General features: G+C 38.4%; 1 protein-coding gene across 8 annotated transcripts in view; it reads right to left on the bottom strand.

Moving 5' to 3' along the window:
- LOC122792271 (kinesin light chain 1-like) overlaps window positions 1–22,003 on the bottom strand; it is a 1,642,552-nt gene that overhangs the window by 774,929 nt on the left and 845,620 nt on the right. For all 8 annotated transcript variants that reach the window (XM_044060030.1, XM_044060031.1, XM_044060032.1 and 5 more), the window contains one exon: window positions 20,035–20,136. In XM_044060030.1, the coding sequence (XP_043915965.1) occupies window positions 20,035–20,136 (102 nt within the window). The remainder of the gene's footprint in view (window positions 1–20,034; window positions 20,137–22,003) is intronic.

The raw sequence follows: 22,003 nt of genomic DNA, 5'->3' as shown, positions 1-22,003 counted from the left end.
ATGAGTGAAAATGAGAAAAAGTGGTTGTCGATGTATGAACATATGCACACACATTGTGTGAGCATCTGTAGGTGCTGCAGGGCTTATCAGCCCAGCAGAATCCAACATTATCTTACACCAATCACTGACACACACCCTGCCCCAAACTGCAGTCTTACACACTGCTCAAATAAAACCTGCATGTGACAACACTGTGACACTCGCATCTGTCTTTCTCCCACATAAACGCATGTGGTAATTGTGTACCACCCTCAGACTATTTCTCCTTTTGTAAGCCATTCTCTTTGCAAGTGCAGTTTATAAGTAATCACTGTAGACCCTTTTCTGCCCCTCTCTGGATTAAACAAATGCTGCCCTAACTGACTACCTATGACCAGTGTATCTGCAATGTCAAAGAATCCTATTAATATACCTCAACATAACAGGACCATCTCCCCAAGAGTGTGCCTGAATGCACCCCTCCTTCACCCAACTGGCCTACTTTTCCATGGAAAAGGGATACTATCCATTGCAGATTAGAGCCCTATGACCCATTCACTTCTACCTAGGAATCCCAATCAGGCCATCCATCAGCGAGAGTCGTGTGGCAGGAGGCAGGCCCGCTTGTTGGTCCTATGGGACAGCCTACCATCATTCCAGTGAAGCAGACCCCCCCCCCCCCCCCACCAACAGCTACTCTTTTGAGCTACACTACTGGATGCCCTCCTAGAACAGGTGTGCCTCTGCACACAACATTTCCCTCAGTGTAACACTAACAATCTCATCAGGTTCGAACTCTACAAGGTAGAACACCTACTGCACATGCAGGATGAGAGCCACTTGGTCAGCCAGAGCCACCTCATGTTTCCTCAGAATGGGAGATATGGCAACATGTACCTCTTTCCATATCCTGGTTATCTTTGTGGAGTATCATCAGATGTAATTATCTACCCCTAGATAGACATCTCTAGTAACTGCGTGTCTCATGCCACCCTCCTTCTTCAAACTGTCTTTGCAAATCTCCTGCTGAGGCCAACTTTCTGAATTTTGCACATACTTACAAAGTACTTTTTCAAATTGTATCTTCATTCTCACACTACACCCCTAGTAGTCATCTCTCAAGATCTGCAAGCCGCTATCCCTTCTAGCTCTCTCAACTCTCTGCACAGCTTAATAATCCACCCTTTTAAAGTTAGCCAAGGATTTTTTCCCCAGAACAAGTTTCCCCAGCATCCTCCCAAACCATGTTCTCTGGAGCATCTCACAAATTTCTTTATTTCTTTGGACTCTTGCCATGTTCCTTTCCCCTCCATAAAATCTTTAACATTGCAACTAAAGATAGTCTATTCCCCCTTGGGTTATCCTCCTGCAAAGGCTCCTTCATTCTGCCAACCCTAGTTTCATCTGACACTAAAGAATCTGTCTTCTGTGCCTCCCCCCACCAGCTGGCTCCAAAACTCCTCCTCCCAAAGACTCAGACTGAGCTTTACCTCTTGTCAGTTTTCACCACAAATTTTGCCAATCCTTGTCCACAGGATAATCTTCCCAGTATCCCACAAACCAACTCTAGTCTCTCTTCCTTCTCAAGCTCTGCCCCAAATAAGCTGACAGTACATGCCTGCCAAGGTTTGTTATTCCCAGATCCCCCTCCCCCTGTTTGCCTTCAAATAATCCTTTCCCCTTCAAACTCCCTTCCTCACTACACAGAGCTATCTTTGTATGACCCTGCAGTGACCCCTAAATGCTATCCTTATATGCCCTATCTTATACAATACTGCATGCACAATCATTACTTGCACAGCCTCTGTCCTAACCACATTACCCCACTCTACCACTCCACTTGTCCAATAGCACTCTAATTTTCTCCCTTAAGTCCTCACAGTTATTTTAGATAGCTTTAAAAGATGGACATGCACTTTTTTCCTAAATATTTTACCCCCTACCGTTTCCAGCAATCCATAAAAACTGTTGACTCCATAATCTTAAGACCACCACTTTATGTGGATGGAGCTTTCAGCCTGACACTGCAAAAATTCTTAAAAATGCACAATATTTGACAGCAGCAGCAACATGCCATCATCAGCAAAAAGATTAAAGTTAATCCCCTCCTCGCCAAATTCAACTCCCCAAAACAGACCCTCATCTTTTGAACCAGACAGAACAATTGTGTTAGGTACTTAATAAAAAAGGATCATTAGTCCAATACCTTCTTCAACACCTTGTCCCAGTCTGGCCTCACACTCTCCCTAGTGTACCTAGAGTATAACCTGCCCAGTAAGTCCACAGACTTCAAAAGGGATGACAGAAGAGGGACGGAACTGGGGTGGGGGAGAATGATGGTGAGCAGAAGGGTACCCACCCCAATCCTAGGAACACAGCAGAAGAGAGAAAATGGAAAGGAATTGGCACTGCAATAGTGAAGCTACTCAAACATTTACATTTGTGGTAAGTACCTACCATAAATGTACTATGTTCTTTATAATTTACTGTTGCAGTAATAATTAGTGGCAAGATTCCCAGAGTTAGAGAGAGAGTTGGGAGGTAGGCCAGAACTTGGAGAACAGCTGAAGCAAATCCAGTCCTGGCCTTTGACAAAGTCCCTAGATTATAGTGTCTGAAAACAGTGTAGAGAATAGCTACCTCTTGCATACTAACTGGAAACTCCCCTGAGAAAAGCAGTGGCAGCAGTAGTTGCCCTTCTGGAATCAGTCCTATCCCTGCATGGTGTTGGGTATCTTGATGGTAGTAAAAAAAAAAAAAAGATAAAACTTGCAAACCATTTACTGGTTTCCTCTCTTTCCCCTTTTACAACGGACACAAACAGTTGGTCTGATGTCTGCTAAGATTTAGTTTTGTCTAGTTAAAATCTAAACTGCCCATGCACATCCACAGAATGCAGCGGCCGTTTGCCTTTATTCTGTGGGAATGAAAAGAAAATGGGAAACGGGAAAACAGAAGATTTACAGCTTGAGTTAAGGTAAGCTCAGACACTGCTTTGGGCTTAAAGGACAGATTGATGTTGAGAGTGCCTCTGTCCTTGTGAAAGAACAACATTACAGCCTGACATTCACAGACATTTGTGGCAGATATCAGTGCCACCAGTAGGTTATTCTACAGGTGAGCATCTTGATGTCAGCTGAAGTATCAGGCTCAAATGCAGGAGGATAAGCTTTTCCAGCACAAAACTGAGATTCCCATGGACTGCTGGTTCTTTTCCTTGCGGTCTCACGTGGAGAGTCCCTTCTAAGCAGTTCTTAGGAGCACCCCGCTTTTTGTTCTTTTTCTGTGCAGTTTCAGGTGCAGAGTCCCTTTTAAGTACTGCTTCATGGCTGGATGATAAACACAGGAGGGCCCAAATGCTAAAACACACATCTAATGTCTGTATTTTAATGGAACCGTAACACAAATCTTTGTTTTGTAGGACTGAAGCAGGTAGCTAAGAACTAAAGACGGGCTTACTCAGAGCTTCTGTTGTCCTTTGTCAAGGCACCGATGATTCAAGCATGTCTAATTCAGAACTGCCTATGGCACTGGTCGATGTACCTCTTATAAGTCTGACATCCAGATGTCCAATGGCCGGGGATAACAGCTGGTTAAGAGTAGAGAAAGACTGTAATACTCAGGCCAGCCAAAGGCTTCTGCATGGCAGGAAGTCCCAAGAATCAATACTGCAACAATGACTACAATGAACATTCAGTGCCGCCTAGTCCAGTGTAAGCCCACTACTATCACCCTTGGCTTATCTTCGCCAACCTTCTGTGGTGCCCTGGGGATAAGGGCTAGAGGAGGGAAAGAATAAAGGAATAAGCATGTCAATCAAATAGAGAAGGCATCTGTCCTCCATGCTACCTTCTGCAAAACATTTGTGCAATATTTCTTGAACTGCTTGTTTTGACAAGAAGCTAAATGGTCTAACTTCTGGCACACTTCACTTATGAATTACTTGTAAAAATATTTCCTTTTTTAACACATCCACTTGTTTGGGTCTACACATGAACTACTCAGGGTGTATGCAAAATTGTTCTACTGCCCTAAGAGGTTTTGGGCCAGGAAGGTGAGACCCATCTCCTGTGCCAGTTCCCACATCTGCATGGCTAGCTTGCAAAAGAGGTACGAGTTTGTGTCTCACTGCTTGTTTATGTACCACATCACTATGGTGTTATTTGTCCTTATGAGTAGCGCTCTGGATTCCAGTAGTTTGTCTAGGCTGACAAGCATCCTGAATTTTGGGACAAGGAGAAATCTGTTTAGTCTGGAAAGGTCTAGTATTGGTCTCAATGAACCCTCCCTACCTTTCTTGGAACCAGGAAGAGTCTAGGATAAATCTGTTCTTGTTTTTTTCTTTTTTTTTCCTTTCTTTTGGTACTGGCTCTATGACGCTCTGTACCTGAGCATGTGCAGCATTTGTGGATCTTTTGGCAGAGGAGGAATGTCTGGGAATCTTGGTTTCTGTATAAAATTGTACAGTGTAGCTTAACCTTATTAGGTTTGTTTTGAGTCATCTCAAGCCATTTGGGAAAGAAAAGGGACAAGCTGCCTCCTATTCTTTCTGGTAGTGATGGGTGAGTGGGATATTCTGGGGGGGAATAGACAGGTACTCTGCAAAGTCAGAGCTACTCCATTCTGCAGCTCTGGGACTGGGCCCCTCCAAACCTTGATCTGGAGTCAGTTTACTACTTTCTAGGATACTTTCCTTTAAGTTTCCCTTTGGTCTGGCTTTTGAGAAAGGGCCAGGTTTTACTATGACAGTTTCTGCTAACTTAAGGTGGGGGCATACCTCTCAAATGTTCAGATTTTCGCAGAATGTCCAGATTTTTGGCTCATATAATTTTTGGTCTGTTCCTCATAAAACATGTGGTTTTCTGGCAAATCAGTGGGATGCTCTGAGGACGAAAGTCACTAAATAATGACATACATTTGAGTTTCAGACTTGAAATCCTTCAGAAAATCTATATTAAAGCAAACCCTATTACTCTACAACTTTCTAAGTTTATAAGAGCAATATTTAAAATATGTCCCTATTTTTGAAACTTTGTCCCCCCATTTTTTCAGGCTTTGTCCAGATGTCTTGCATCAAGAGTTTGACAGGTATGGTGGGGGGCCATGCAGAAAGTCCTTGGTCATCTGCAGGGTCTTTGTCATGTCCACTGGCTTCTTAGACTTTCTCAGTTGGGGATACAAGGAGGATCATCAACAATCTCTGCTTTAACAAGTTCTGAGACATTCTGTTTACTCAGCCAAACATGCCTTCTGAAAACAGACCCCCCCCCAAGTCTTTTGCTCTAATGGATACAGCCAAAGCATCATAGCCATATCATTTTAAAGAATATTTAGTAACCTGAAAGTTGTCATTGCACAAATCCAGCATTTCCATTGGAGGCCATTGTCTTCAATCCCTTCTGCTTTTTGTTTCATCTGTTCCAGGTGTATGTATGTGTGTATATATATATATCTATATATATCTCTATATATATCTTTATATATATATATATATATATATATATATATATATATATATATATATATATATATATACATACAAACATATACATATATATATATATATATATATATATATATATCTGTATACACACAAAGTTTACACACCCCTGTTAAAATGCCAGGTTTTTGTGATATAAAAAAATGAGACCACAATAAATCATTTCAAAAGTTTACCCACCTTTAATGTGACCTATAACCTGTACAATTAAATTTAAAAACAAACAAATCTGTTGGGGAAAAAAATATAAAAAATAAAAAACGTACAATACGCTGGTTGCATAAGTGTGCACACCCTTAAACTAATATTTTGCTGAATCACCTTTTGATTTAATTACAGCATTCAGTCATCTTGGCTAGGAGTCCATCAGCACAGCACATCTTGACTTGGCAATATTTGTCCACTCTTCCTTGCAAAAGTGCTCCAAATCTGTCAGATTGCGAGGGCATCTCTTGTGCACAGCCCTCTTCAGGTCAACCCACAGATTTTCTATTGGATTTAGGTCTGGGCTCTAGCTGGGCCATTCCAAAACTTTAAATTTTCTTCTTGTGAAGCCATTCTTTTGTTGATTTGGATGTGTGCTTGGGGTCATAGTCATGTTGACAGGTGAAATTCCTCTTTATCTTTCTAGCAGACGCCTGAAGGTTTTGGGCCAAAAGTGACTGGTATTTGGAACTGTTCATAATTCCTTCCACCTTAACTAAAGCCCCAGTTCCAGCTGAAGAAAAGCAACCCCAAAGCATACTGCCACCACCATGCTTCACCATGGGGATGGTGTTCTTTTGGTGATACGAAATGTTGTTTTTGTGCCAAATGCACATTTTGGAATTGTGGCCGAAAAGTTCAACCTTGGTCTCATCAGACCATAACACATTTTCCCACATGCTTTTGGGTGACCTGATGTACTGTTTTGCATATTTTAGCCAGGCCTAGATGATTTTCTGTGTAAGAAAAGGCTTCCATCTTGCAACCCTACCCCATGGTCCAGACATGTGGAGAATACTGGAGATTGTTGTCAATGTAGTACACAATCAGTACTTGTCAGAAATTCCTACAGCTCCTTCAGTATTGCTGCAGGTCTCTTGGCAGCCTCCATGACCAGTTTTCGTCTGGTCTTTTCATCAATTTTAGAGGGACGTCCAGTTCTTTGCAATCTCACTGTTGTCCCATATCTTCTCCACTTTTTGATGACTGTCTTCACTGTGTTCCATAGTATATCCAATGCTATGGAAATTTTTTTGTAGCCTTCTCCTGACTGATACCTTTCAACAATGAGATCCCTTTGATGCTTTGTAAGCTCTTTGTGAACCATGGCTTTTGCTGTAGCAGGCAACTGAGTAAATGTCAGGAAAATCCTACTAGGACAGCTGAACTTTATTTGGGGTTAATCAGAGTCTCGTTAAATGATGGCAGGTATGTACCCAGAAGACTGAATATTGTAATTAAATCAAGAGGTGCTTCAACAAGGTATTAGTTTAAGGGTGTGAACACACAACAAAGTATTAGTTTAAGGGTGTGCACACTTATGCAACCAGTGTATTGTACGTACGTTTTTTACTTTTTATATTTTTTTCCCTAACAGATTTGTTTGTTTTTCAATTGAAGTGTATAGGTTATAGGTCACATTAAAGATGGGAAAAGTTTTGAAATGATTTATTGTGGTCTAAATTTTTTATATCACAAAAACTTGGCATTTTAAGAGGGAAGTTTTTATATCCACTGTATATATACACACACACTCACACTCACACGCATATATAACTGACAGTTCAGGGCTCTCATGGTCAGGGTAGCTGAAGTATAGGTCTTCTTCCCAAAGCAGTCAAGAGCTTTGCTCTCTATCATTTGGAAGGGGATTCCTGAAAGAGCAGACCTTGGATCCCTTGGAATCCAAAGACACCAGTTTTGTATCTGCAACAGGGTAATTCTACAGGTGTTTGTGGGCCTCATACAAACAAACTGTAAAAATACACAGGCTTCCTGGGGGCAGTGGGCTGGGATTCCAGCTGCAGAGATATGTCAAATACATAATCAGCTAGTACTTCAAGTACTGCAGGAATATCAAGAGGCTTGCATTCTAGCAACCCAAGACATTGCCTGACTTTTCTTTGTTGGAAACTATTCCTGATTCTCTCATTTCAGGACTATTTCACGCCGGGCAGAATGTCCCCAAATAAAAGATCCCTGTGAGGCTGAGACCAAAGTGTCTTCAGACTCAGAGTTGGCAAAGAATCCTGGTAAAGGTTAGTTAACATATGCCAACTATACTTCTACAGAGTCTGATAAGTCAGAGATTTTCCATGGAGAAATGTCCCCCTTTCTTTCAACAGAAGAGACTCCTGGTGAAGGAATCTTTTCAGGGCAGTACTCTGGATCTCATGAAATCCATGATGTCCTCACCCAGCATGGCCAAGTCCTGAGATTAGTCTTGTGAGGAATGTGGCTTAGGCCCATACAGCTGAAGCTGGGACAAACCTATGACTGACTTCTTTGGCTTCAGTGGTTTGGGCTTATGTTTGGGAGTAGCATCAAACAAAGGAGGCTCAGGTGGGTGACCACAACCTAAATCCAATCCCCAGGCACATCCACATGAATGAAAATGTGGTGATGCTTCATTCCTCCTTGATAACCCAAATTTTTGTGTCTGAAGTTGGTGCCTGCACAGCAGCTCCAGACCCAACTGGTGCCTGAAAATGCTTGGCTCGAGGAGATGTAGGTGCTGAGGCAGACCTACCTAGAGGTCAAGCACGAGACATCTGCAGTGGTGGATGTCATCGAAAGGGAGTGCAAAACTGGCTTACCTCCTTTAACAAGCTAGAACTCTGGAGGTTTGTCAGACACCAAAATTGTGTCATCAGTTCCTTTGGCCCTCTTTTCCTTGGGACACTTCTCTTTTCTCTTTCTAGTGAGCTTGATGGCAGGTTGGTAGATTGGATAGTACACCTAGGTCATGAGCAAGAACGTTCTTGTTCTAGGTACCTTTCTAAGGATTCAGACCTACTATCCTTCCTGTACTATAAAATGTATCAGTAGCTCAACAGGTAGCACACGTGCCTTTTGGGTTGGAAGATTAGAAGGTGGTTCTATTCTCATCCCAGGTACTTTGATTAATTTTCCAGTACTGACACTATAGTACAAAATGGGGGGGGGGGGTCCATTCCAGAGTGCGCCATCTGTCCGAATTGGTGGTAAAAGTCATCTGGAAGTAAAAGATCCCGTGACTTTTTCTCAAAAAAGAAAGTAATGGTTGCTTTATTAATGATTTTCCTTCTTTCTTGCATTACTTACACATTCATTATATTTACACTTTATATCACACTTTATACATCTTAACAAAACACTTTACATGTTCATTTTCCTAAATACAGTTAGCAACCATTCACCCTACCCTTTCTACCATAACCTTTTCTTTAAATCACATATTGCTTCCTCATCATCTTTTCTTTTGTTATACAGCAATTCTTTACATCGTCTTTTACAAACACCAAATATCAACTTTTTTATTCCATTTTTCAGTTTTTTCACTTCCAACCCTATCTTTCCCATACAGTACCATGACCATATCAATGTTTTTAAATACTTTGAATAATATCCAAAAAAATTTTTTTCTTACAAACCAAAAACAATGTTGTGATGTCTAATCAGACGTACAGCTTTTACAATTTTTTCCTCTTTCATTTCATATTAGTTTTCATTGGTAGCTTGTCCAATAATACAATGCCATAGAAAAATCACTGGCATCAGAAAAGGATTAAAATCTTTCCTGCCTTTTTTTATTGCTTTCCTGTATTCACCCCCCCCCCCCATTATTCCCCAAATATTAATATAATAGCTCACTTTCATTATTTTTATACCACTCTTTCATTTCTACTTCATTTTATCAACTTTCCTATTTTACTTTTGCATTCCTTCTTCTCCAAAACCTTTTTTTCTCTTCATTTTCTTACCCTCACTCACCCACCCACACACCTTTATAGTTTTCGAATAACAAATATCCTATTATTGTTTCTTTTCAGACATTTTTGTAATACCCAAAACAAATTTACTGACGATAAGAAAACTTTATTAAATGCAAGCCCTAATCCTTTCAATTCATAAACTATCCCTCTTTTGACTGGATTCAACCTTGTCCTCCTTAAAAAAAAATATACCCAATAATTCAGTTTCTATACAGCTTGGAAACACATACACATCACCTAAAGAAGCTAGCTTTCCTAAAATATAAATGTTCAAAATATATACTCCTTTTCTTAGGGATAACTGAAACACACTACTTTCCATACACCCCTTATTAATTTCTTTTTCTGTCAGTTTTTGTATTCTTTTCAGAACAACTCTGCATTGTTCTATTACTGTGTGTTCCCTTCCAAACGTAACCCCTAGAAATCAATTTCATTTGTGGTAAAATACATTTTTGCCATTCTTACCACATCTCAAAACCCCTTACTTTTTGTCATATTTAATTCCACTATACACACATTTTGTTCTGTTCCATAAATTATTTCTTTCATCCAATGCTTGTTCCTGGCTATTAAAATCAAATCACCTGCACAGCTTACCATTAATGGTAATTTTATCCTTTCATTAACTGCCCATCTACCATCAGCTAAACTTGATCTACATGTATGTAACTGCATTCATTTTCATCACAAGCAATCACATGCTCAATGGACGGCCCTACTTTACCTCTCTTCCCTGTCTTATCCTTTTTCCCTACCCATCCAATTGGAAATCACAGACACACAAATATTTTCATAAATTGTCCTCACAACCCTTCTTATTTTTTCTCCTACCTTGTATTCTTTTAAAATGCTCAACATTTCCCCATGATCAATATTATAGCCACATCCCATGCTGTTACTTTTCCCTCTCCTTCCCCTTTAACCACTTCTTTAACCATCCTCAGTAGTTCACTACTTGTTGTTTCATTACATCCATCATTCTTTTCTGAATAATTTTCATAAATATTTTATACTCAGTATTTCCCAACGCAACTGATCTCTATTTTGTATTTCTTCCCTTTCCTCCTTTTTCCATATACATTTTATAACCCTTCCTCTTTTATACCTTCATTCATCCATTCAATATTTCAAAAAAAATAAAACATCCTTTTCATTATCTTATCTGATGGTTCTTTATGACAACTATACCCCACTCCTTCTGTACCTACCTGATGTGGATTCTTCTTCATCTTTATTGATAGCACCCTCTAACTCTTTCCTTTCGATTATTTTTTTCCCATTTCTTCCATTACCTGCTTTTATATTCTTTACTTTCCATACAGCCCCCATGACATTCTTTGTCTCATACATATTCTGTACATAACTTTCAACTATAAACATAATTTCATCTTTACATTTCAATTGTCTTTTTCATTCTTCATTATATTCATTCTTTTTTCTGTATATCTTAACATCTTACCTAAAAACAGAGAAACTCATTTTTTTCTCCCCTTCAAATAGCAGTTGTGTCTAAATATCATTCTTTCGATTTTTTTCTTTATTACACTTACTTTGTTTCTTCCTAAATATGTCCACTGCCTTTTTTCTTCATTCTTTCACATTTTTTGCTTATTGTTTCATTTTCCCTGCTTTCATTTCTTTCTCACTAATTTAAGTGCATTTTAAAACTTTTCTTTCTACACTATCCATCACTTTGTCAAACTGCCAAAAAACAGCTTCATTGTCATATGATCTGCCCATAATTGTACTCTTTCTTCATTAAGATATTTTACACCTGTATTTTCCTGTCAGTCTTTTTAACCCTTTCTCTTAATTCATTATATTTGGATTATCTTCTATTACTGTTCATGCAGTCCTATGATCTGAAAATGTTTCTTCTCTGATTCCAGCTTTCATTTCTTTTATGTATGGAAAGAGTATATAATCAATCTGTTTTAAGTAACCACCTCTAATTATATTTATGTTAGAATGATACTGTTTAATTGATGTAAAAGACCAAATGCAGAGATAATTTCATATCAATTAAACATGATCATTCTGACATCAACGTTCATGCTATTCACATTCAGTGATATTATACTTATATTAACCTTTTCACTATTTTGTGTTTTTTTTTTTCAGTTCACCTTCAGCCTTCTTTCTCTCCTTTCCAACTTTCACCCAGTAGAACCTTCTGACTGAAGAACTCACATCCACCTCTTCTTCTTCGTCCTCTAACACCCCAAACCAGTTTTCCATCTCTGTATGAGTTTCATTTATTAATTTCTGGACTTCATCTAGTGCATTTATTTCTATATTTTACCTTCTAGTTCCTCATTCCCCCCATCCTTTCATCATTCTCTTTTACCCTTACTTGTGTAAAAACTTGCTTATCCTCATTTTCCTCACTTTGTCTTTCTTCGACAGTCAAACCAAAAATGCTATTCACTTCCACATTTCCCACAACAGTTTACAATGTTTTCTGGAATGTCCAAACTCCCCAAACTGCCCACACCCTTTTTTCTGTACAATTTTGGATTAAATATGATTCATCTATAAAGAAATGTTGTGCTTTTGGCTACTTAACACTGCTTTTTCTCCATTTAGTTCTATCACATTAGGCACATGCTGCAACTTTTTTTTTTTTTTTTTTTTTTTTAAGTTTCATAAACTTTCCAGCCCCCGGTCCACCCTTTTATATCAACTACAACTTTTTCTACATTGTAACAACAGTTTTCTTTTTAACTGTACATTTACATTTTGAAAAATGTAGTCCTTCGATGTAGCTACATCACTTCTTTCATATTCATTAACAAATGTTTATGCTAATACAAATATCTGAAAACTTACTTTATAGAAAAGATTAGTTCCTATCACATCTCCCAACCATACCGAATTACTTGGTTTTATCCGAGTTTTGGGGTCAAATAATGGGGTGCCACAATTCATGAGTGGCAGCCCTTGATTTCTGACTTTTTCCCAGCTTTTTTTAAGATTTCTTTTCCTTTCTGCCTTTTGTGCGCGATGACGTCAGCTCTGTCAGCCTGTCAGAATTGAGCTCAAGAGCTCACATGCGGCTGCATTTTCGGCTGGCTGCCTCCTTCAGTTTGAATGGTCTATGAGCGGGAAGGGTACTGCTGCAGAGTTAAAGAATCTGGAAATGATCTGCGAGCGTGAAGGGTACTACTACTGCTGAGAGCTAAGGAATTTGGAAACAATCTGCGACTAAGGAAACGACTGCAGTGCTGTGTGTGGATTATCGTCTGGCCTGGGCTGCTTCGTGGAGGGAAGGAAATGACTGCTGCAGCTGCTTCAGATATCTGAACTGGTGTGTGTGTGTGTGTGTGTGTGAGCGAACACGCACGTATGTGTTTTGGTATAAATACAAAGGAGTTTATCTTCTACATTTAAGTTAATAGTTTGGTTTCTAACATGTTTTTATGTAGTCTGCTGCTCATGCTCCCATTTATAACGTAAAGCACATGGATGAATGAAGGGTTTGGATTGCTGTCACAAGTTAAACAGTAGCTACTGAGCACGTCTTCTTAGACAATACAGCTCCATAAACAGTTGTGTAAATGTAAAGTTTCTGTTCAAAAATTAGAAATTAAAATGGAAAATTATAGGCCCCAAATATACAAATATACTTTGACGGTAAAATAAGATGCTTGTAAGAGAGTTCATGATGTGGCATTTGCTCCTGAGAATCTAACCAAATGCAAATACAGATTCTGCAGAAGTTGCATTTCAAAAAAATCATATGTGCTACTTTATATTATTTGAGGAAAGTGGACTGAAACGCAAAGGCCGTTTTCAGCCATGGGCTGTTATATTTGAAAAAAAAAACCAAACTAAAAACACAGTAACATTTTAATATTTTTTTATTACTTGTAGTTTAATAGGTAATTTAGCTGGTGACCCTTTTCAGCCATGACCTAAGCTCAGACAGCAAAACATATTCATGAATTCACATAGTTATGCTTAACAAAACAGACAAGCACTAGGCATAGAAAGAAAATCTAAGCACAAGTTAAAGATATAGGCAAAAAACACTAAGTACAGATAATTACAATGCATAAGAAATATGCAGATACATTTGAGAATAAGCTGTACATGTAATATGATTGAACATCATATGCAAATGTACAAAATTAAAATGAGCTAATCAAATGTTATTAGCCAGAGACAGTAACAAATAAGAGTTATACTTTTTATACACAGAAATAAATGGAAAAATGAAGTTTGGATGAGCACTGTCACAAAAACAGGCTTCATTAAGGTTGGTTGTTTTTTAACTCATTTGGATGTGATTCCCAGTGGTGTGACCTAGCCTGCAGAAAGCTCTTTCTCCTACAGCTGCTTTGAAGTAGGAATGAACTATGGTAAAGCTTTGTTTTGACTGCTTCTTTGAGAATAATTTTCATCCCTACATGGTAGTTTTTGAGGAGGGGGGGTGCACTTTCCTAGCTTTAATATTCTGACTAGAAGAAAGGTATTCCACAGCACAATGCATGCAAACAGAAACCAATCAGTGTTTATATGAAAGCCAGGTAAAGCAAATACTTACATATTACATCTCATCACTTACGCAAGAGCTCATTTCACAAGAAGATGTTATAAGAAGTACTTTGCAGGTAATGGGAACAAACATCAGCACAGTAGGCCATGATGCTGCTTCTATGTTGCAACCACATCTAACTTAATTTTGCAGACTGTCTATTGCAAAGTATACTTAAGAACTAACAGGGTCCACTTTTACAGACATGGCAGAGTAGTATTTAGTGCTGCACCCAAGGGAATGTCATTGGGCTGAGCCAGCTATGTAAGATATACAGATAATGGGGACTGAAAGTGAATGTATTCAACTTTGCTGTTCTTGTCAGTGATAGTTCCTAGGACAATGAGTGCAATAATTACAGTATATGCTAAAAATATGGCCCTTATGCTGATGAGAAGCCATCTTTCTGAGCTGCAGAACGGATTTAACTGCTCAAAGAACAGCTAGCAAATACTGACTTTAGGAGCTGAAGGAAACATTATAGGTTGGGTTATTGAATGCAGTCCCTGTAAGCCTTAAAAGACACATGGTTTCATCATTTTACATGGTCTGGTAGTTAGAACAAAGGATTAAGGCTTTTTGAGGTGTTAATGAGCTGCCTCCTGTAGTTAAGGGTACAGGGTTAATGAGCTGCCTCCTGTAGTTAAGGGCACAGGGTTAATGAGCTGCCTCCTGTAGTTAAGGGTACAGGGTTAATGAGCTGCCTCCTGTAGTTAAGGGTACAGGGTTAATGAGCTGCCTCCTGTAGTTAAGGGTACAGGGTTAATGAGCTGCCTCCTGTAGTTAAGGGTACAGGGTTAATGAGCTGCCTCCTGTAGTTAAGGGTACAGGGTTAATGAGCTGCCTCCTGTAGTTAAGGGTACAGGGTTAATGAGCTGCCTCCTGTAGTTAAGGGTACAGGGTTAATGAGCTGCCTCCTGTAGTTAAGGGTACAGGGTTAATGAGCTGCCTCCTGTAGTTAAGGGTACAGGGTTAATGAGCTGCCTCCTGTAGTTAAGGGTACAGGGTACTTGATTCCTTCCAACTACTTTTGCCTATTTTGTGAATGAACAAGTCATTTAACCAGACACTGCTCGTTGCTCCTGGGTTACCACTGAAAAAGGAGCACTTTGTCCAATAAGCTTAGTTGATAAACAAATAGAAATTTTTATATATATATATATATATATATATATATATATATATATATATATATATATATATAAAACATATTATATAATATAGCAATAACCCATGCCTGGGTGTGAGTAATGCTGGATTTTCCCACGGTTGGTGTGGTTTGGTCACGAGGGCGAAGCACGAGTGGCCAAACAAAGTCAACCGTGGGTAAATCCAGCATTACCCACACCCAGAAGTGGGTTATTGCTATTATACAATGACATTATTTAAGGAAAAAAAATTACTTTTCTTAAATAATGGCATTGTATAATGCCTCCTTGCTGCCCTTCCGCAGCTGTCTGGTATTCTGCGGCAGTTCTTATGTACTGCGCATGCATACGCCTACGCAGTACATCAGAGCTGTGGGCAAAAGCAACGGAGAAAGCAAGATCTCCGTTGCTTTTTCAAACTGTTTCGCTATGTTAAATGGGTTTAACATAAAGAGACAGCTTTAAAATAAGCAACAGAAATCTCCGTTGCTTATTTTAAAGCTGTCTCGCTATGTTAAATCCATTTAACATAGCGAGACAGTTTTGAAAAAAAGCAACGTAGAAAGCAAGATCTCTGTTGCTTTTTCAAACTACTAATGCAAACTTTATTAATTAAGAAACCAACTCACTAAAAAAATGACTAACAAAAAGATCTACCAAAAAACATCTATCAGAATAAATCTTAGTAACTTGTAAACTGAAACACTTTTAACAAAGATCACTTTCATACTAAATAAATACTTCATCAGATTTATGTGTAAAAACATATAATAATCATAATAATGAACATGTATAAATCTACAGGTGAACATCTAAGTAGGCTGAAAACCATAGCTATAATGATGAAGGTAGAAATACAGTGAAACATGTTAGAAATGAACAGTGAATAATGTTAGATATAAAGCTTTAAGGCCCTGGGGATCTGTTCAAGTGTGGCATCTAACTAAGAAAGCATTTAGTTTAAATGAGTAAAAGTATCAGACAACAGTACCAATGTCAGTTATTTTCACTGCAAACCATTTACAATGTTTGATATTTGCTTATAACAATATTAGCATGTATAACAGCATGTAATGTTAGCATTAATCAGTCGCACATCAGACTTTAAACAGTCTTTTAAACAGTGAGGCAGTTTTCTGAGTTCTACTATTCCTTTTATGGAGCAATTATAATGCCCTGGTTTTCTAAAAGAGTTCAGTTTCAGCTGCCACAGTAGTTCACATTTTTCTAAAAGATTAGGGATGTCTCCTCCAATTCCAAAATGTCCACACAATCAATAATTTGAAATTTAAAGCCAGTGTGTCTAAACTAAGTGCACCTGAACAGATCCCCATGGCCTTAATGCTTTATTTCTAACATTTTTCATTATTCATTTCTAACACTTTTCACTGTATTTCCACCTTAGCAATTATAGCTATGGTTTTCAGCCTACTTAGGTGTTCACCTGTAGATTTATACACATGTTCATTAATACTATGACATGTTTTTGACACACAAACCTGATGAAGTATTTATCTGATGTTAAAAGTGTTTCAGTTTATAAGTTACTAATATTTATTCTGATAGACGTTTATTTGTAGATATTTTTGTTAGCTAATTAGTCATTTTGTTAGTAAGTTGGTTTCTTAATTAATAAAGTTTGGATTAGTAAGTTAGCCTTAAAAAGCTGTTCTTATATTATACATTTTAATTTGTCTCTAGCTCTTATGTTTCAGTTGTAAGGTAGCCACAGTCTCAATTTACACTATGATGTTAAGGGGAGAAGGTAGACTTAGTTATAGTTTCATAAATAAGTACTACGCTAATTGCCAGTTACCCCATATGAGAATCAAACCCAGTACATTGTGTTTGCAAGGTAAACACTTTAACCATTATGCCATAATGATTGTATTGCTCTTAACAGTACCATCCTCTGTAATCACTCCCTTGTTCCAAATAACATTATTATATATAAATTAATGAATGTCTTTAATGCTTTTTATTATACTCAACTAGGATTGCTTGTGGATACTCCATTTTTTAACTCAACTGTGGACTACCTACTATTTTATTATTTTGTAGTATGTATTTTAAAGTTCGAATTTTATTAGTGAACTGGGTGCAGAACTTATTTCAAGGAGTGAACTTCACACCCTCCACACTGCAAAGTTTCTACTTGGTTTGTTTATGACCCAGTATAGGTTGTATACTGGGTTTTTTGAGACTTTGCTGGATACCATGCATTTTTCTTTTTGAAAATGTTTAAATGTTTAACCCACAAGTGTGGCAGTTTAAAATTCTGGAAGTTAAGGCTGCAGAGGAATAAACTTTATTCCCAAATCTAGCAAAAGCTTTTCCATCCTTTAGGGGTAGGGTTATCATTTACATTACTTTTTGGCAGGAAATGGCTTTGTTAAAGAAATAACTGCAGGATCTGATTTGGGACTAGAAAATAAGTATTAATGTGCCTGAGGTATTCTGTATGACCTACTGGACTTAAGGGCAGGGGTCTGACTGTCCAGCATACTGCAGGCTACTAAGACAGTATCATCTAATGCTGGTAAAACAGGAGGAATGGCTGAAGGCTGAGGAAAATCCAGTTGCAATAAATCACAATATTGCTGCTGAGAGAGAGAGATCACAATACTGCTGCTGAGAGAGTGGAATTTCATTATGTTCCCAGTGAAACACTTATTTCATTTTAGCTATGGTTTCAGAAAAAAATATAACTCTTTTGGTGGGAAATCTGAAAAAAGAAACCTTCAGAATTGGAATCTTCAGCTTGATGGGAATTCATTGGAGAAAAACACTCATATTTCAATCTATGCGCTTCTGACTGTGAATCAGTATCAGAAAGAGAGGGAATTCTTTTTCTTATAGTAATCAGTGTAAGAATACCATTTAAAAAATTAAAAGTTTTGAATTAAACCTTTAGCAAAGCCCAGCAAGTTTTCTCTGCCCATAGTGAGAGAAACAGAAGAAGCAATATGGTTAACTTTTTGCTTTCTTTTTCTAGGGGACCCCCTTGAAAAAGGTTGACTCATGGCAACTGCACTTACCAATGATTCAGGCAGCGTAGCCCAGCTACATGGTAGGACTTTGTCCACTCCCTCCTCTGAGACTGGCAACATTAGTTCTCTCTTGTCCAGATAGGGAATCCCAGCTGACACAGAGGACATGTCTAACTTCTGGTCCTCAGCAGCTCCCCAAGGAACTACACCACCAGGATCAAGAGACAGAAATGAGCAGTTCGAGTAACTAGGTCAGGCCACAGTGATATTTTACACAGTTTTCACAGAAATATTCTTAAGAAAAAATACCTTTTGACACAGAAAAATGAAGTGGTGGGCCATAAAAATCACATTTCCCAGCATATTTTTTTCTTCAGGAAAGCAGAGTTATTTCTCAAGATAATGACAGTGGAAGGTTGTCCCCAGAAGGGTACATACCTGTCCAACCTTGAAGGAAGCTAGTTGACCACTGATCCCAAGAAAACCAATGGGAAAGTGCACTTCAGTGGAAAGAAAGTTCTGAAGCGTTGGTAGCCCAACAACTGACTTTGTGTTTTTCTCCTCAAACTCCACAGTGGTTTGGGCTCATGGAAGGTACCATAAAGCTTTGAAAACTGGCCGGTGGTTATGTCCTTGGCAGGATATATCCCATACAGCTTAGGCTACTGCAACAGTGATCTAATGATGAATATCTACCCAAACAGTGAAGAATATCATGAAAAAAACAGCTGCAGCAAAAATGTTAGGACTCTCACCTCATAGTTGTGGAATACAGGAATATTCCACTACATGGACTCAACTTCTTACAAGCCCAACTGCTAATGGGCAAAAAGTAAAAAAAAAAACAGACTGCCTACTTCAACTACAGTGCTGACTCCTACAAAAATCAAGATAAAGGAAATGCTGCAAAGAAATCAGAAGAAATCTAGTGTGCCAAATACTACAAAAAGATTCCACATTTACAGAAGGGAAATGCAATAAGAATCCAAAAGCTATGGGGAAGTCCGCAACTTGAAGATGACACTCATGATAAAGCAGATGAACTAAGATTCTATGTATTTCATGGACAAGATGGTAAGCCATAGATATAATCAGAAAAATCTGCACAAGGCAAATATGTCAAAAGTAACCCGAAATGTCAACACCTGTCCTGCTTCATGAAAACATATGTTGTGAGAAATTAAACAGTTAAGAATTGCAAAGAGAGAGACTCCTGAAATCATAAAGCTGTAGTGCAGAAAGTCATGTTCAAACATTTAGAAAATATGACAGGTGTAAACAGTCCAATTAAATTCTCCAGATATGGAAGACTACTGAAGAAACAAAGCTGATAAATTTAATGTTTCAGAGCTATGGATTATACTAAAGACTGAAAAATTCATACGTTGAAAAGTTACTGAATATGCTGAAGAGTTAATTTTGATGTTTACCAGTCCAGGCATGTTAAGTATTCTCTTAATGCTAATTAAAAAAATAATATAACATACTGCATACTTACCACAATGACATATAAGCACAGACACACATTCTAACTGAAAAAAGGATGTTACACACACATGCATATATCTATATCAAGATTATATTTTACTGTTAATGAGCTAGCTAGTGATTGTCATGCCATAATAGTGCATCCTTGTTTCTACAAAAATCATTTAAAAAGTACACCCATGGAGATTAATCCTCATCTACTATGTCTATTATTTATGAAACCTACTGATATGACTGGGTGACCTAGGAGTTTCAGGAAGGTTATCTGACTTCATTAAGGGAGGACTACAACAAATAAACTGCAAGCAGATCATAATCCATGCTGTGTTGTCAGATAAGTTACACAAAACTACAAAAATAAAATCTGTATTCTCTTTGAGTTTTCAGTATACTAATCACAAACACAACTAAAGTGAAAAAGACATCTTACCTTTTCTCTAATCTCCAGTGCTCTCTTACACAATGGTTCTGCCTCCTTGTACTTTCCTCTCTTGCCATAAAGCACAGCAAGGTTGTTTAGTGTTGCTGCTACCTGTAAAACAATAAACGGTTACTGTTTGAGCACAGGGTACCTGTTTAGAATTTATGCAGAAGTAACATTATCACATGAGAACCTTTGCTTGATAATACAAATCATCATTTGATAGGATATTTAAATTCTAATATGTATATAATTAAAAGGCCACAACATTAGGTACAGTCAGCATCAAGAAACTTTGCAGTCTTTTGACTGAGGTCACTATTTCAGTATGTACATTAAATGCATTTGATATAACTATTTAAAAAATACAGGTGTGTGACATTCACCAAAGCAGTGCATCTACTAAGGTGAAACCAACTGGACATTAGTCCACTGCATATGGGCATACCTGCAGTGAGAAGTACTGGAGATGGCCCGGATTTTGTCAGATGAATTCCACTCATGTGAAGAAATGTGGGTCCATCATGCCAATATGTTCCGACACTGGCTAGAACAAGCCCACTATATAATATTAACTACTAGATTCTCAGAACAGTGCCTCCGAGGGAGAACACTCCAATTTGTGGCATGGAAATGATGAGAATCACTTTAAATAGACTACCAATTAACACTATAAAGGAATTAACGATGTGCAACATAGAAAGCCTCAGAGCATCTTCTGGTGAAATTACTAAGGGGATAATGGGTCATAAACCTTACTTTCCACCAATCTTCCCATTCACTGATCTGTTATGGTGACTACATTATGTAACTTCACCAGCATTAGTAGACTAAGTGCAAATAAGAAAGACACAAACCTTCTGGTCAAATTAGTCAGGAGATTGTAGGTTGTAACGCTTACTTTCCATATGGCTTCACCCTCATGAATTTATTGTCATGCTGACTACAGCACATAACTTCACTAAACTGCTAAGAAGGGGCCCTGTTGGTCTGTAAGCACTGACTAAATGTAAAACCTATGTTGATTTAATAAAGGGTACCCATCACCTCTGTGTACCAGTCTTTTCTGTAAGTGAAACAGCATGGCATCTCCTCATTTTCTGCAACATTATGAGAGTCATTGGGAGAGAAATTCATTAGAAATCAGCTTATTTTCAAACAGTGCCCATCTAGTTACAAGGAAAGAAGGAAACAAAAGGATCCACTATATTGCAGCCATGGCACAAGTACATTGTCTCAAGAACGGATATCCAGTTTGCGGTGCTTTGAAAAATATGCACTTTTTAGCACTCTGCTGCCACTACCTGTTGATCAACAGCCACCTCCCAGTTAACTGACCCAGAAATTCCCATCAGTGGGGTGACAGTTAATCAGGAAGGACCATCATTCATACAACTGTCAGGGACGGTTTAAGGGTTTTTCACTTTTAGCCCTATATTCCCCCATGAGTGCTCAGCTCATGGAGCAGAAGGAAGACATGAAATGGGTTATTTTGTGCCCTCACTTTCACAAAAGATATTGCCAGCAAGCAGCTCCACCGCATTCTTTCAAACATGGAAAGTGGTTTCACCAGTTTTTTCACCACAGAACTTGCACCTCCCTACAACCCTCTCCTTCCAAGACAGAGGCAAGTGGGACATGCCCCTTCATTGCTCTCCTTCTTTGTAAGGTCCTCCACTATTGGGGCCCTTATATGAACCCCCACAGTGTGAGCTCCAGCTTTCTGCACAACAAAGTCAGGTGAAAAACATGCACATTTATCTGACTTGCTGATTCCATCTAGGTTATGATGCACAGACACATTTCTTAAGTATGTAACTGGAAATGGCAGAAAACTTTGTAGAGTGGATCATGGCAGCCCCCTACAGAGTTTTGCTAATATATAACAGAGAAAATACATTAAAGGACAACAATGGGATTCTATTATTAAATGCTCAACTTCTCTGTCTGTTTTTCTCCCTATTTACTGTCCCTGCTA

Source organism: Protopterus annectens, chromosome 1.part2, assembly GCF_019279795.1.
Source record: "Protopterus annectens isolate FY-2018-M chromosome 1.part2, PAN1.0, whole genome shotgun sequence".
Taxonomy (NCBI): Eukaryota; Metazoa; Chordata; order Ceratodontiformes; family Protopteridae; genus Protopterus; species Protopterus annectens.
Note: the sequence above shows the minus strand (reverse complement) of the source record. Positions and strands in the feature narration are given on the sequence as shown.